Source organism: Hippocampus comes, unplaced genomic scaffold, assembly GCF_001891065.2.
Source record: "Hippocampus comes isolate QL1 unplaced genomic scaffold, H_comes_QL1_v1.1 scaffold221, whole genome shotgun sequence".
NCBI lineage: Eukaryota > Metazoa > Chordata > Actinopteri > Syngnathiformes > Syngnathidae > Hippocampus > Hippocampus comes.
Genome location: NW_017806070.1, coordinates 295871 through 312358, shown reverse-complemented (window position 1 = coordinate 312358; position 16488 = coordinate 295871). Strand labels below are relative to the sequence as shown.

Below are 16488 nucleotides of genomic sequence, written 5' to 3'. Positions count from 1 at the left end.
GATTTAAAAACAAGCATTTACGTTTTATCTGACTATTCTTTTATACATGACTAAGTGCATGATGAAATCATGATTCATGATTAGTATGCCCTATTTACTGTTTTAAGGAAATACATTCCCTCTGGAAAGTTTAAATTCTTTGCGTCTAAAATTATATTGTAGTGTGAAATGGTTCAGAAACCCAAAATATGAGATGGTGGGGAAAAAAGAATCACGATAAATAAATGTCATTAAATCCCACAACATGGTCCTGCACGACTAAACGCCGGTAAAAATATTATACCTACACGGAAATAAATACGGACGTGACGCATCTATCTTTGGCCAATCACAAAGTAGGCGTCTATCCCAGCATCGTATCATTGGATTAAAGTTCGTTTGTTTCCCCCCCATGTTACTCGTATAAATAACAACCGCAAAATCGGTTAGCACGTGTCTAGACTCCACGTTGACAACCCAGTCGCTCCGTGCTTTAACTGAGAAAACACTGACGCAAGGCCAGCATGTCGGTCGACAGTGTGTTTCGGACCCGATCGCTTGGCGTGGCCGCTGAGGGTCTTCCTGATCAGTACGCGGACGGCAAAGCAGCAAAAGTCTGGCAGCTCTACATTGGAAACACGCAGAGCAGGACGCAGGAGTACAAAAGCTGGGTGGTGTCACTGTTGAAAAAACACGGTGTCCGAAGAGTGCTGGATGTTGCCTGCGGAACAGGGTAAAGTCAGACCGAGCAGGCACGAATACCTGCCTGCTACCACACGCACCAGAATCAATGACATGAATAAGACAATTCAGTTTTGACCTTTGTCTGTCAGCAAAGACGGCTTACCTTTCCAATACATATGAAGTTATATTGTATGTCTGCAATATAAATTCTACATCGGCTTTGACTGTATATAAATTTGGCCCTTTTTAGAAAAAAGTGAACCACGATTTGATAGGCTCCTGTGAACTATCTTTCAACCTGTCCATATAAACATATAATAGACATGCATCCTCCCTGAGCAATCACTCAGATGTGTAATTAAAAAAAACACCTTGCCAAAATGTTTTTTTTTGGGGGGGGGCATTTCAACCCATTGAACTGGTCAAGTGCGGACAACGTTTGAGGATGGAGAATAATGAAAAGTGCAGAGTTGCACCACCCTTTCGTTCAGTTCCTGCCTCTGTGGCAGTACGAGGCTTAAGCTACGTGGCATATAATCACTTCTATGTGACAATGGACCAACACTTGTGTTGGAAAGCACTTTCGTGGGTTGATAAACTGACCTTGACAGCTGCAGGTTACACGTAGTTTTGACTGGTTCACAGTTGTGTGTTTACCTATTGTGATAGTGTATCAGTGGTGAGACAAGGCCACAGTGTGAGCCATACAAGTTAAAACCAACTGCATTAGGCTATTTTTCCATGACCTCAGGAGCCCCATTTGCACATAACTTTGTGTGTTGTATGATTTTGACCCCCTTCCACATTCAAGTCATGTTGAAGTTTTCTCATGGTCTATCTCAGTATCCATGACGGACCGTGAGAGGTGCTGCTGAGTCCTGGAGACTCAAATGTGGACGACAGTTTAGCCTTGGGATAGGGAACTCCGGTTGCTTGAGAGCCATATCTTGCCTGTCTCTTTCTACTTCAACACACCTGATTCAAACAATCAGCTCATCAGCAAGCTCTGGAGAAGCCTTAAATGATCAATTGAATCGGGTTTGTTGGAGGAGCAAGAGATCTAAAACAGGCAGGATATGGCTCTTGGGGAACCGAAGGTCTACTACCATTCATCCCGTGGTCTCCCATCACATTTTCACATTGTCAAGGCTTTCTTCAGATGAAACACAGACACTGGATTGATTTGGAACATATTTGCGGCCCCGGCAGAGTCGAATCAAGCTTCCCTGCCGGAATCAGGCCCAAAGTCGGCATCAGCACGGGGGGCACATTGTGCTGAAATGTAGCCTTATATCAAACATCCTGTATTGTTTTATTTTGTATGACAATGTTCTTTACGATACATTTATTTTCTGAACAACATCAATGCGGTCACCGACCCGTCACACAGTCATTATTACAAGTTTCTGTCTGACTATTTTGACGATTTTTACCAGACAGAATTTCACTGTCGGCACTGCACATTTTTACATAAGCGAAATTTAACATGGTTAAATTTGCTTTCTCGCAAGAGTTGTTTTCATATTTACGGTGAACTCAGTATGATTCTCATTTACCAGACATATGTGTGTTGCATCGCGACGTAAACATGATCAGAGTGGAATGGCGTTACAACTGGCTTTACTATATTTAGTCCCCTAAAGGAGCCCATAATGTTTTCTGTCCCATCTCACTCTATGACTCATTTGCGAGTTACATGGGTGGGTATACGTAGATGTTGGTACATGTACTCGTCCAGGGTGCACTCCGCTTCTTACACAAAGTCAGCTGGGATCAGCTCCAGCTCAACCCAGTGAGGACTTGCACTATCCTGTAGAAAGTAGATGAATGTTTCTCCATCCATTTTCTAATCCGCTTATCCTCACAAGGGTTGCGGCCATGCTGGAGCCTATCCCAGCTGTCTTCGGGCAAGTAGGCGGGGTACACCCATGAACTGGTTGCCAGCCAGGCTCTCCACCCCCAGATCAATATTGTTTCCAGTGAACCAGTGTTAACATGGATTGGATTTTATAATTTGTTTGTCTGCTGGAATGATTTTCTCAGTACATTCCCCTTGTCATACTTAGTTGCTGTTAATCATTGCAGTGCAGTACTTTTCCAGGTCGTTGTCCACTACATATTACCCAATCTGTCTTGTTTTTGTTCAACATGGACAGCAAAGGCTTTGAGGTCAGGTGCAGGTTGTCTCTAAATATTTCAGGTTAAATTGAAAAACCTCAACCCTTAATTGGAAAACCATGTAAACTACAAATACAAAATAACATATTGTTAAATGAATAAACGAATACGTCTCTGACAAGAGAAATCAAAATTATCTTTTGAAAGAAAAAACACACACACACCCTACGCTGATTCTCTTTGGGTGTTTTCCCTGCTTGGTTTCCTCCATTATTATCTTGCCGAGACACTAATTTCATTTCTGTGGTCGCAGTATAAAAGAGACACCACGCAGTCCAACTAATCCACTGCGCGCGCATATATATATATATATATGTGTATGTATGTATATATATATATATGTGTATATATATGTGTGTATGTATGTATATATGTATGTATACTGTATGTGTGTGTGTGTGTATGTATGTATGTATGTCCATCTTGAGGCTTGACTTTTATTAGATTGAGATAGTTCAGAGTGAATAAAATAAAACAGAAAGTCCATTGTTTTGTCAGTCCATATGTTTGCGTTTGTTTGCATTTTCATCAAACCAGACATTCTTAGAGGTACCAAGAACTAAACGGAAGCTCAGAGGGGCTCGAGCCTTTTCAGTTGCTGGTCCCTCTCTTTGGAATGACCGCCCTTTGAACATTCGACAAGCCCCCCCTCGCTGCCCATCTTTAAAACTTGTCTCAAAACTGACTTCTATTCTTTGACTTTTGACTCATCATTAGACTTGAGTTTTAGTTTTACTGTTTTTGTGCTTTCTAGTGTCTTGTTTTCTTGTTCTATATATGATTTTTGCTCCATGTGTAACACTTTGTGTACAGCGTTGGTTGTTTTAAAGTGCTCTATAAGTACAGTTGAGTTGAGAAACTGCATCAGAAGTTTTTCATGAGCCAAGTTTAGCACTCACCAAACCTGTTGACAAAACAAACCACATTTCCTTCTCTGCCCCAGCAGTTTTATTTATTTTTGTTCTCAGCAACTGAAACACATATTGACTTCAGCCTTGGCAAGTTCTGTAAATCTATTTACCTCAAGGTAGGCAGACGGGTATGAACACGTCAAAGCAGTTCACGGCTGTTCTCGTAACATTGCTGCTATGCCTACCCACGCAGACCAGAATGAACCAAACATGTCAGTCCACGAAACCACCTGTCAGCATTATATGTAAATAAACACATTAATCTTAATCATCACATAAAATAGGTGATTACTGGATTCTGTTCGTGGAACCATCGCATATGTTGTTTCCAGAACATGTGCTTTTTATTTTGCAGGGTGGACTCCATTATGTTGGTGGAGGAGGGCTTCAATGTGGTGAGTGTCGATGCCAGCGACAAAATGCTCAAGTATGCACTGAAGGCGAGATGGGAGAGAAGAAAAGAAGCAGCGTTTGACCAATGGGGTACGATATTTTTGCTGCCATAGAACTTCCGTTTGGAAATAACAAAAAGTTTGTCTTTTTCTCACCATTTTACACGTCTGCATATTTTGTGCAATGTCCTCTGTCCTCATACATACAATAATGTACATGTACTTTGTTGAATACAGTATTTAGTTGTGTTCTAGCGTGACACCAACAACCTGAAACAAATGCTTCATTAGGTGCTTTATTCAGTGCTCAACAAATTCATTAGACTACCAACAAATCAAAGCTTTATGCTGACAGTTGTAGGATCAAACGCACGTTTGTACAATAAAGGTGTGTATATATGAAAAAGTATTTGCCCGCTTCCTGATTTCTGTGTTCTTTGTATATTTACGACACACAAAGGTTTCAGTTCATCAAACCAATTTGAATATCACATCGAGAGAACCCAATGAAATAGAAAATGCAGTTTCTAAATGCCAATTTAATTTATGAAGGCACAAACCTACGTGAGCCATCCATCCATTTTTCTGAACCGCGTATCCTCACAGGGGTCGCTGGGCATGCTGGAACCTATCCCAGCTGTTTTCGGGCAGTAGGCGGGGGTTCAACCTGAACTGGTTGCCAGCCAATAGCAGACGTGTAAACACCCTATGTGAAAAAAAGTAATTTCACCCTGAACCTAATAATGGGTTGTGCCACCTTTGGCAGCAAATAACTGAAATCAAGCGATAATTGGTGATGAGTCTTTCTCATCGCTCTGGAGGAATTTTGACCCACCTTTCTTTGCAGAATTGCTTCAACACCGCCAAATTGGAGGATCTTCTAGCAGAATTGCCCATTTAAGGTTACACCACAGCATCTCAATTGGATTCAAATCTGGACTTGGCCACTCTACACATCCATCCATCCATCCATCCATCCATCCATCCATTTTCAACACCGCTTATCCTGAAGAGGGTTGCAGGGAGTTGCTGGGGCCTATCTTAGCTGACTTCGATCGGAAGGCGGACTACACCTGAAACTGTTCGCCAGTCAGTCACAGGACATAGATAGAGACAAACGACCCTTCACACCCACATGCACACTGTCAATGAGTAGGAACCGATCCCATACTGCCCGCAAGTGTACCACTACACCAGACATGTCCAGCTCCGGGCCTGGAGGGCCACTGTCCTGCCTGTTTTCCAGCTCTCCCGCCTGCAACACACCTGATTCAGATGATCAGCTCTGAAGCAGCATTAGAATGATCCTGATGATTTGAATCAGGTGTGTTGCTCCTGGGAGAGCTGGAAAACAGGCAGGACAGCGGCCCTTGAGGACCGACTTTGGACACCCCTGCACTACACCATTGGCGACTGACTTGGCCACTGGTGTGTTTCGAATCGAAGTCCTACTGCATGATCCAAGGGCACATGAGTGTGAGGATCGGACGTTCTCCTTGGGCCTTTTCTGGTAGACAGCAGAATTCATTACAGCAAGTTGTCCTGGTCCTAAGCGAGCAAAGCAGCCCCAGACCATCAGACTGCCACAACCATATTTCACTGTTGGCATAATGTTCTCTTTTATCAAATGCTTTGCCATTTTTACACCAGATGTGACGGGCCGCACATCTTCCAAAAAGTTACATTTTTGTCTTGTCAGTCTACAGAATGTTTTTCGAATAGTCTTGAGGATCATCAAGATGTAGATTGGCAAATGTGAGATGAGTCTTTATGTTCTTTTTGGGCAGCGTGGGAACTCTCCCATGAATGCCATTTTTGGCCAGTGTCTTTCTATTGGTAGAGCTGTGAACTGAGGCCAGTGAGGTCTGGATTTTGTTGGGTGTTGTTTTAGGTTCTTTTGCAACCTCCTGAATGAGTCGTAATCTTTGAGTAATTCTGGCTGGTCGACCACTCCTGGGAATGTGTGCTAACTGTTCCCAGTTTTATCCATTTGTGGATAGTGGCTCTGACAGTGTTTAGCTGAAGCCCCGATGTCTTGAAAGTGGCTTTGTAACCTTTTCCAGACTGATGGATTTCAATAACTTTTTTTCTAATTTCTCCTTTAATATCTCCGGATTGTGGCATGATGCATTTGTTTCTTGGGATCTTGTAGCCCTGTTCACTTTGTCTGACAGATGTTATTTATGTGATTTCTTGATTTTCTTGATTGAGGAAATGTGATTGTAATCAGGTTTGGGTGTGGCCTGTGAAATTGAACTCAGCTTTCCCAAAACTGTTTTGGGGGGTTTACTTTTCTCATAGAGCCAGATAGGTTTGAATATTTCCCCCCTTGGTAAATGAATTTATCAGTCAGAAACTATTTTATATTTTCTTGGGCTCTCTCCGTGTGATATTAAAATTGGTTTGATAAACTGAAATCTTTGTGTGTGATAAATACGCAAAGAACACAGGACTCAGGAAAGGGGCAAATGCTTTTTTACGGCACTATACACTATAAATGTATGTATACATGTACTGCGTTTACATAGATTTTATTGTATTATAATGTGTATTTAATGTATGTACGGTTAAACTATTGTTTTTCTATGTCTGTTTTTGGGGGTGTGGGTATTTTGCAGTGATTGAAGAAGCCAACTGGCTGACGCTCCCAGAAGACATCCAGAAACCAGGAGGAGACGGTTTTGACGCGGTTATTTGCCTTGGCAACTCATTCGCCCACTTGCCAGATTTTAAAGGTACATTATATGGTCCAGTTAGTGGTGTTTATTTTTTCAGTAGCACTTTTTGTTGAAAACAAAGCTTCTAATCTTCTTGATTTGTCCGCACTTGTTGACACGTAATTGAATGTATGAATCTTGTCACAATAAGTATCAGTAACCACTGGACTTACATTATTTTAATCAGAATAAATTATTCTATTTTATAAGGCTGGACAATATGGCTGAAAAGTGTATCGCGATAAGTATTTCATATCAGTCCATATCGATGATTATTGAATTTGAGGTTAAGACAACTGAAAAAGTCAAATTAAGTGGTCAATATAAAAAATAAACACTTTTTTAAAAACACAATAGGACTAAAATTAGTAGTTGCTGGGCTGGGCGAATCACAATCTCATATTTCAGATCAGTTTATTGAAAATTATTCATATTATTTTTTTCCTAATTTCAATTAAGAAAAACAAAGCGATTGAAGATACAACAAAACGAATTAAAGATAAAATTACTAAAATCATTATCAAGAGGAAAAAAATCATTCAAAAGATATGATATAAATTAATTTTCAAGGAATGAATGTACACTATTTTAGTCTAGATTGTAATGTAGTGTAATGGGCCATGTTGTTAACGTCCATGCTCCTTCAGCAGCATTAATTCACTGACATTAACCTTTTGTTTGCTGTTCATACAATGTCAATATAATCAACTACTTTCTTCGAGTGCACAGTTGACCAACCGTTTTAGGACTACTTTTTAGTTAGTTCAGTGCCAGAGGACATTTGTTCTGCTTGTCTGTGAAGTGCAAGGCCGGCGCTAGCATTTCCTTCGCTTCTACACCACGTATCCATCCAAAGTTGTTAGTCTATACCGGGGGTCAGTAACATGCGGCTCTTTAGTGCCGCCCCAGTGGCTCCCTGGAGCTTTTTCAAAAATGTTTGAAAATGGAAAAAGATGGAGAGAGAAATATATATTCTTGTTTTAATATGGTTTCTGTAGGAGCAAAAATATGACATAAACATTCTTCATGTTTTCCAATGCTGTAAAAATGTGTTGAATAAACAATACATTTCAACATTTCTAAAAATGAGGATTTGCGTCATAGCCTGCGACACACGTTTCTCAGGACAGGATGCCAGGCAGGTGGCTGTTGTAAAAAAAAAAAAAAAAAAGCTGCGTTTCATGTACAATTAACCGAGGGTACTGGCAAAGAATGGGAATGTGAAGGGCCAAGAGAAGTTCACGCGCTGCAAAAGTGCATCCCATGCCTCGATCATCTAAGGGTCCGTTTTGGCTGTTTCTCATTATGACGTGTGTGTAAGTGCGTGCGTATACGCGCGCGGGTACGGGTCGATCGGGGGAGGTTGGTTGATCAAAAAGTAGATTTTCGGTCAAAAAAGGTTGGACACCCCTGCTCTACAGGATGCACTGCAGGGAAAAACAAAAACCATTTAATCATGAAGCCACATTGTGTATTTGTAGCCGACTTAGTCATTTTGATAGTACGCTAAAAATAGATACATACAGCATATTTTGCCTTCATTGTAAGGCTTATATCAGGCTTTTAATACTTTGCAGTTCCAGACATATTTGTTTGTTTGGTCCAATATGGCTCTTTCAACATTTTGGGTTGCCAACCCCTGGTCTATACAATATAATGTCTTTCACTTTAGCATACAGTATGTATGTCGCACGCTCACGGGTGCCTGCATTGCGTGAGCGCACTTCTTCACTTTTTGGGCTCATCTTCGCTGGTTTGGCAGACAAGGTTCACCAAAAACGGCCCTTTGTGCACTCAACACATGCTTTTGTGCTCCAGACTTCTTCTCACAGACTTGTAATTGTGGCACAAATCTAACCTCATACTTGTGGCCTTTGCCTACACACATGGAGAATGCCAGCGTTGGTTGTTTCCTTCTTGATTTCTCAGTCATGACATTGCGTTGTGTCGCTCATAGGGGACCAGAGTGACCAAAAGTTGGCTCTCCAGAATATCGCAAGCATGGTCAAACCAGGTGGAATCCTCATCATCGACCACCGCAACTATGACTACATCCTAGAGACTGGGCGGGCACCGCAAGGAAAAAATGTTTACTACAAGGTATGAAGGGGAACAGAGTTGGGTATATTTGTTACAGAATACAATGGAACCTCTGACGCATGTTGCACACTGAGCGATGTGGCCAAACGGGACTGAAATGGAGTTCCGTGAAACATTTGCAATTGGTGACTCACAATCTATCAACCCACTGCACTGGAAAAACTGTGACCCTATTTTGGGTTTTGAGATTCCACATACTGTTCTGTGTGCATACATATATACATATATGTATGCACACAATATATATGTGTATATATATATATATATATATATATATATATATACAGTGAAACTCCTCTACAACGAAATCATGTTTGCAGCAAGAAATTTTTCACAACAGGGGGTTTTTCACTGTAGCAAATTTGATCTCAGATGTAAGCACACACACACCCACACACACAAACGTATGTGTACACGCACACACAAACGTTTGTGTACTCTATTTTTATTCCAATAGTACATAAGTATGAGCACACACTTATTTGACACTTCATATTGTCAGTGTAGAAAGAAAAAAAGGGAAAGAAATTGCGAAATTTACGATCAGCATTCACTTTCACTTACATCAATTTCTTGGAAAATGTATTTTATTTTGCTTGCTCCGTCTTTCATTTTGATCACTTTTACCCTCTCTTCCAGCATCAGAGCTCTTCTTGTCTTAGCTGCTTGACATCAAAAGGTCCGTTTTGTAGCCATTTTAGCAATGCAACGTCCATCCTCGTCTGAATCTAACAATAACAAATACTTCCTGGCATGCAATGAACTTTTAAGCCAGCCACGGGGCGCTTCGTAGTCCTCGATGGCCATAGTTAGCTCTCGAAGACTAAAAACCTTACGCTAACTGGAGCGCTAATGAGAGAGAAGCGCTCCAGTTAGCGTAAGGTTTTTAGTCTTCGATTTTTAGCCTTCGAGAGCTAACTATGGCCATCGAGGACTACGAAGCGTCCCGTGGGTGTTTTTAGCATGATAAAAAGTAAAGTAAATGTCCGTCGAGCCATAAGCAATTTACTCTGAGCAGCTAATCGGATGCTACGGATCTAGCTTCAGTATCTACACACATAGACAGTGAGGTCTATGTGGCCTCTTGGCCAATCGGAGGCCAGGATGATGCTCGGTAAGCCAATAGCAGAGCAGCTATGAGTATGTTGAGCCCAGGAAACTCGCAGCTGTGACCGAAATAAACATCGTTCACTATGTAAACCAGTGTGGTGGTTGCTGTTGCCTTTTTTCGAACGAAGCAGTAGAGGTCGCTGTTGGATAAGACTTCGTTGTAGTGAATGTCTTCGCGAGGCTGGAGCAGACAAAATGATTTCGTATAACGCAACAGGGGGTTTTTCGTCGTATGGGGGGCAGGAGAATGGGAATTGTGTTAATGCATGAAGATTTTTTCACATAAGGGGGTATTTTCGCCCATGCAGGTTTCGTTCTAGAGGAGTTTCACTGTATATATTATGTGCATACATGTGTATTTTTTTTATTGAACCAAGAACATGTCACGGTTGTCAGAGAAGAAGATTTAGAAAGTGAGCAAACAGTTGAGAATAAAGGAGAGTGTGGATATTTCGAGAGGCTGTTGGCAAAGGTCACGTTCTCCACCAATTGCACTCACATGGATCTTGGTAAGTGAGACTATAATATAGCAATAATATTGTAAAACACAAAACGTACACATGGGGGAAATTTGCTGAGGCCATGGAGAATGACATCTGGACATGTGCGTGGAAATCCTGGTCCACCATCCCGCGGCGCAGAAGGGGGAAGTCGTGCCAATCAACAACTGTGTATAGTCTAGTTGGGGTGCTTCTGACCTTGACTCGGGACGTTGTGAGTCAATGCGGACAATATTTTGAAGACCTCCTCAGTTCGACTGACATGTCTCCCTAGCTGGAAGCAGTGTCTGGGGCTCTGAGGCGGGCCCTGTGAGTATGGGGTAGCCGTGCGCATACTGGATCTGTCTCGCACAACCGGTGTGAAGGTTGGACTCCCACAAGGTTGCCCTGAGCGTGCTGCAGCCTATCCCAGCTGTCTTCGTGAAGTAGGCGGGGCACACCCTGAACTGGCTGCCAGCTGATTGCTGGGAATAATCTGCCTGCAGAAATCACTCCCCAGTGCAAATACTATTAGATCCAGGTTAAAAAAATGGAATGTTTTTCAGTGTTATATTTTTAATTATGTGAAGCACATTGAGTTACATTGTGTATGAAATTCAGCATATTAAAACTGCCCAAAGACAGCTGGGATAGGCTCCAGCATGCCCGCAACCCTCATGAGGATAAGCGGTTCGGATCACGGGTGCATGCAAATCAAGCTGCCTTGCCTTGGCATTAATCCTGAGTTAGGATGTACTCTATTCATTGTGGAATTGTTTGTTTTGTGTTTTGCAGAGCGATCTTACTCAGGACATTTCCACTTCTGTGCTGTGGGTAAACAATAAGCCGCATATGATCACTCTGGACTACACCATCCAAGTTCCTCAGGCCACTCCTCAGAGCCTGCCTGAGGTCAGGTAGGTGTCATGGGATTGAAAACAGCAAGAAGTTTGTTAACTCACTCACTGGTCACAATATAAGGTACAAGTAGTCACATTTTCTTTTGCCATTTCTTCCGACAAGGGCTCTTCAGTGTACGATGCTGTCCGCATTTGAAATGCAGAGGTTACAAACCCCTACCCAGTGAACTCGTTTTCCCAGCCACTTAAGAATTCATTATCATACGGCACAAGAAAGGACACTATGTTACCGAACACATATTTGTTTTTCATTTAGTTGTTGTATATTTATGTTTGCTTTACGACACGACTGCATTTGTGTTGGACACGACTGCATTTGTGTTGATTCGTGATAGACTAAGGTGTGGTCCAACTTACTTATTTACAACTCTTGTTTACATTGCCATCAAAGGAACAGAACTTTGACATAAACCAAGGGCCTCGTGTACAGCCATTTCTTGGCCTAAATATGAGACCTTGTTTGCACAGTTCAGAAATATACATAGGCCGCGCCCCCTCCTGGCTCAAGCAATCACTTTTTCTCTGACGTATTCGTATCAGTTTTACTTTCTTGAAATCACATTTTACTCCAAAATATAGGAACTATGTTCATATTCAACTAAATAATAACAAAAGTGCAGTGCGTGCACAGTTAAATGTCAGCCTGTTAAATGGTAGTTAAATGCATTCCAGCCACACACAACCTACTCGTTGAAAAATCTTGTCATCCACTGCCTCCTTATCCAACCCAGCGATGGCCTTTCCTGAGACTACTTTTCAGACCTGATCAATGGCCTCATGTCACCATGAATGAATTCAAACTTGTGTAATTATCTGCATGGTTTCGCCTACACTCGTGACTTTGCTCGTCATCACTTCTCTTGAAAAATATTTGCTTATATTTTGTTCAAATCAACATGGTGCGGAACGGTTGCTTTTTGGAGAAATTAGACCATTTGGTTACAAAACAAACAATGTCAACCAGTTTCTAAAATCCACAAAATGGCCCAACACATTCATAGCATTATTATTATTTTTTTTAAATGAAACACACAATTGAGAAAATATTTGTTCAAAGGTGATCCATCTCACCATCTCCATGGATGGCATAGCTTTGCTTTTCTGCCAATTTCTGTAATTATATCAGCCCCTTCACTAGTGCAATCATAAAAATAAATTACCTGAGCAAAAACACTCCTGATCTCGCCTCAATTTGACCATTCGACAAGAGCGATTAAATTTCCTATACCTCTCTTGCATGTGTTTCTGCATGAAAAATACTCTCTGCTTCGCTTTTGTGTACTGCTTTTGCGAGACTGTGAGTGGAGGACCAACTGACCCAGAGCATCAAATTGCTTCTCTGCCGTGGCTTAACCACAGTACATCATCCATCCATCCGTTTTCCGATCGGCTTTATCCTCGCAAGGGTCGCGGGGCGTGCTGGAGCCTATCCCAGCTGTCTTCGGGCACCAGGCGGGGGACACCCTGAACCGGTTGCCAGCCAATCGACGGGCAAACAGAGACGAACAACCATCCGCGCTCACACTCACACCTAGGGACAATTTAGAGTGTTCAATCAGCCTGGCGTGCATGTTTTTGGAATGTGGGAGGAAACCGGAGTACCTGGAGAAAACCCACTCAAGCACGGGGAGAACATGCAAACTCCACACAGGAAAACACAGTACATCAGTACATGTTAATTACAGTGAAATCCCTCTCACTAATTTGGCACGTATACATGCGCGGCACATTAACTTTACACATTATGTGCCGAATTTACTAAGATCCTGAATAGCAAGCACTGAATGACGGATTGCCTTGCATGGTGTGTTGAAGATGTCCTACTTATAAGAGGGTTTTGCTGTTTCGGTAGCTCTGATGTTTTTCGCCATGAAGGTTTGGGAGAGCACTGCAAGCACAAAATAAATTTGGAGTAAGAGAACTGGGAAGTCTGAGCGTGAGTTTTAGAAAATAAATGGACTGCGTCTAGTAATTTGGGGGAACCAAACAACTGTATGAAGTAACGCTCTGTTTGATTTAACTCGCCCTGAGCGTGTACCATTTGTACACAGATATGTGCCCATCCTGTGTCGCAGTGTTTGATAAAGGCATGGTAATGAAGTCGAGAGAGCCATCTTCAAATGTGTGCTCAATGTGTGTTCCCAGTAAATTCCGTCTCTCCTACTACCCTCACCGCCTGGAGAACTTTAAAGAACTGCTGCATGAAGCCTTCAACGGCAAAGTGGATCACAACGTCTACGGCGATTTCATGGCATACGTCCCTGGTCAAGCTCATGCGCCGTGCTACTTCATCCACGTTTGCCAAAAGACTGCATAAGCCACACAGAGAAGACTAGTATGGGAATTTGTTTTCGGTTCAACCAGTGATTCTCCCAAATTTCGTGTTCATTTCATCTGAAATTTTAAATCTCACACATTTGATCTGGTGAGTTCAGCTTTCTGATTAACTTTCCGAATGAGTAGCTTCAATTAACAAGGTTGCGCAGTATCCATTTAGCCACACAAAAAAATGACGGATTTAGCTGTCTGCTATTTTTTTTCTTTTTTCTTTTTTTTTTTTTTGACAGGTACGTAATTCTTTTTTGTTTACCAGCTGGATCTTAAAACACCGCTAAGTTCATACATTGACCTTTTTTTGTCAGGGGAAAAAAAGCTTGAGAAAAGCTCTCATGTATACAATTTTCTGTCTTTTAGGTAAGCAATCTAATCAGTTCAACTTGGTTGCAAGGTTAACTTGTGTGTTCTGCTCCTCTGTTTCAATTTACATTTTGAGCTGGAAATCCGGCACAGTTGTTGACATCAGACCGGCAGGAATGTTTTTGAGAACCGACCTGACGTCTTGTAGTTGCATGTACACTTTCCATTCATCAAGATGTTTTGAGCTCAAAGCCCCTTGAAGGCCAAATGATCAAACGTGGTGACTGGTTAACAGCTCTCACTGTCTTTTGGCTTCTGACAATAGAACGGTTCCTTTTTGACTCGGTTTATGAATGAAGCAGAAAATAGTGTCACTTTTGTGTGATGGATGTGGGGGAAAAAAAGAATCCTCTGCTTAATTCTGTATTACTTGGACGTGCTGTAACGTTTGAACACACGATCATCTTCAAACCTGCTTTCAATCAAAGATTTTTTTTCATTTTGTCTTTTACTTTCCTCAGTCTTTGATTTACACCTTGCACAGAAATTGACACGTGTTGAGAAATTTATTGGCTTATGTTGATCCTAAACATGCAAAATAAAATGCATGGAGAGAGGACAGCGAGAAAATCTCATCAAGGCTACTGGCCCCCTGTCGTTTGTCTCACGGCGTCATAGCAAATCCGTGTCTATGTTGAAATGTGTGGGACTGTACACATGATTCCTTTTATAGCAGAAGGCTGAAATGCATTGAGTGAAGGCATTTCTTGAGAACATTTCACAATAGTCTTATGTTGCTGGTTCTTAAAAGACTTTCAGTTGTAAGATGTTGCATAAAAATACATTAAATATTTTATTTTGTGCCGGTGTGTATGTGTTTTTTTTTTTTAATTTGCCTTTCAAGTTGTAGAAGAGCCGTTTCACATTTGTATGTCCTGCTTACTACGCTAGTCCAGCTGTTCAGTTATGTTTGAGGTTATGTTATAGTTATAGATGGGCATATTTATTGGAATATTTCACAAAGTTAGCTGCTCTGTATTGGGGTTTATGAGCAATGATGTCAAATGAAGGTGTTATCAAGTAAAAGTACTGTGATCAAAATCGAAACACGTATTAAAATTAAAATAGTCCCCAATTAAATGGATGCTGCTGTACATTTCCTTTGTTACACTGTACATGGAGAACCAGACTGGACATTAGTCATGTCAGGAGACATGTCAAGAGTGAAGTGGTGCTTTTGCAGCCTTGTCCAAGTTCTGATAAAATTATCAATGCATTTATCGTGTTATTTTTATTTTTAGAATACTGTATTGGTTATTCTCTGGAACATCTATCGTCCACTGGAGGAGAGGTGAAACCATGCACAATACAGATTAGGCACAAGAGGGCAGTATAGCATAACAAGCACTCAGCGGCAAATTTCTTCAACCCAACTAGTCAAAGAAATCACGGCATGTTTCGAAATTTGGATTCAGCTGATCTTTATTGTCTTTGTAAAAGCACACTTTTTTGATTTTGCAGGCAAGCTGAAAGTTTTTGTCCAAGACCCAAATGTAGGCCGAATGTATTTAAAAGTCTGCACCTACTTTCAGAATTAGATTTTGGAGAGTGCAGCAACTAATTCCCATGTGTGGGGTTTCAGCCTCAAAATTAAACACCTCCTATGGCAAAGAGACATTCCCAGCTCTGTGTATTTTCCCCGAAGTCTCGCGGCGCCAGGATTTTGTCTCTCGCGGGAATAAGGGGAGCTGAGAAGAAAATCGATTTTCACGACCTCACTTACTTGAGAGGTTCTCTCGTGTTTTTAAAATAAATATATAATACACACAAGTGGTGCGCGGTAGAGACGTGTATTCAGTATAGGTATGAATTTGCCGGAAGGTAGAGTAATTATGTCGTTATATCTCCTTCCGCGTGTACTGCTAAGTGACAGAAATACGCAAATAGTACAGTATGCCCGCACTACCTCCATGCTTTCTCCCGTTCTTATTGGGGAATTGTTGCACAAAGTTACTTAGGGGTTGTGGTTGCTTGTTAGGAGTTGAACGGCGGGGTCATTTTTGGAATCGCCCTCCATTGTAGACTGGGATATTTTTGTGTGTGTGTGTGTGAGTGTGTGTGCGTGAGTGTGTGTGTGCGTGCGTGTGCGTGTGTGTGTGTGCGCGCGCGCGCGTTCGTGTGTTTTGATTACAAAGCATTCATTGCCGAGATGGACTGCCAGCTAATTAACTAACCTTGGCGTGTTCGAAAATTCCCTCTGACGCCCATGAACTACTCTGAAGTGGGTGTGTTCGGAGAGTTCGTTAGTTTCCAAACGCATTTTGTAACCATTCACATAGCCGAGTGCATAACTTAGTTTTTGGTGCACTCTGATTAGCCAA

General features: G+C 41.6%; 1 protein-coding gene across 1 annotated transcript; it reads left to right on the top strand.

The window, feature by feature from the left end:
* The first annotated feature begins 383 nt into the window (after positions 1 to 383).
* gnmt (glycine N-methyltransferase) lies at positions 384 to 14972 on the top strand. The gene is made up of 6 exons (XM_019893842.1): positions 384 to 712; positions 4108 to 4235; positions 6763 to 6879; positions 8819 to 8961; positions 11346 to 11467; positions 13616 to 14972. Exons 1-6 carry the CDS (start codon positions 504 to 506, stop codon positions 13785 to 13787), a joined length of 891 nt encoding a protein of 296 aa, XP_019749401.1. The 5' UTR covers positions 384 to 503; the 3' UTR covers positions 13788 to 14972.
* The last annotated feature ends 1516 nt before the right edge of the window (positions 14973 to 16488 follow it).

What these genes read in the sequence shown, in the direction of transcription:
- gnmt (XM_019893842.1), top strand. Translation starts at nt 504, where the DNA reads ATGTCGGTCGACAGTGTGTTTCGGACCCGATCGCTTGGCGTGGCCGCT. An exon ending in GAAAAAATGTTTACTACAAG is followed by an intron (nt 8,962 to 11,345) that starts GTATGAAGGGGA and finishes TGTGTTTTGCAG; the next exon opens with AGCGATCTTACTCAGGACAT. An exon ending in CAGAGCCTGCCTGAGGTCAG is followed by an intron (nt 11,468 to 13,615) that starts GTAGGTGTCATG and finishes GTGTGTTCCCAG; the next exon opens with TAAATTCCGTCTCTCCTACT.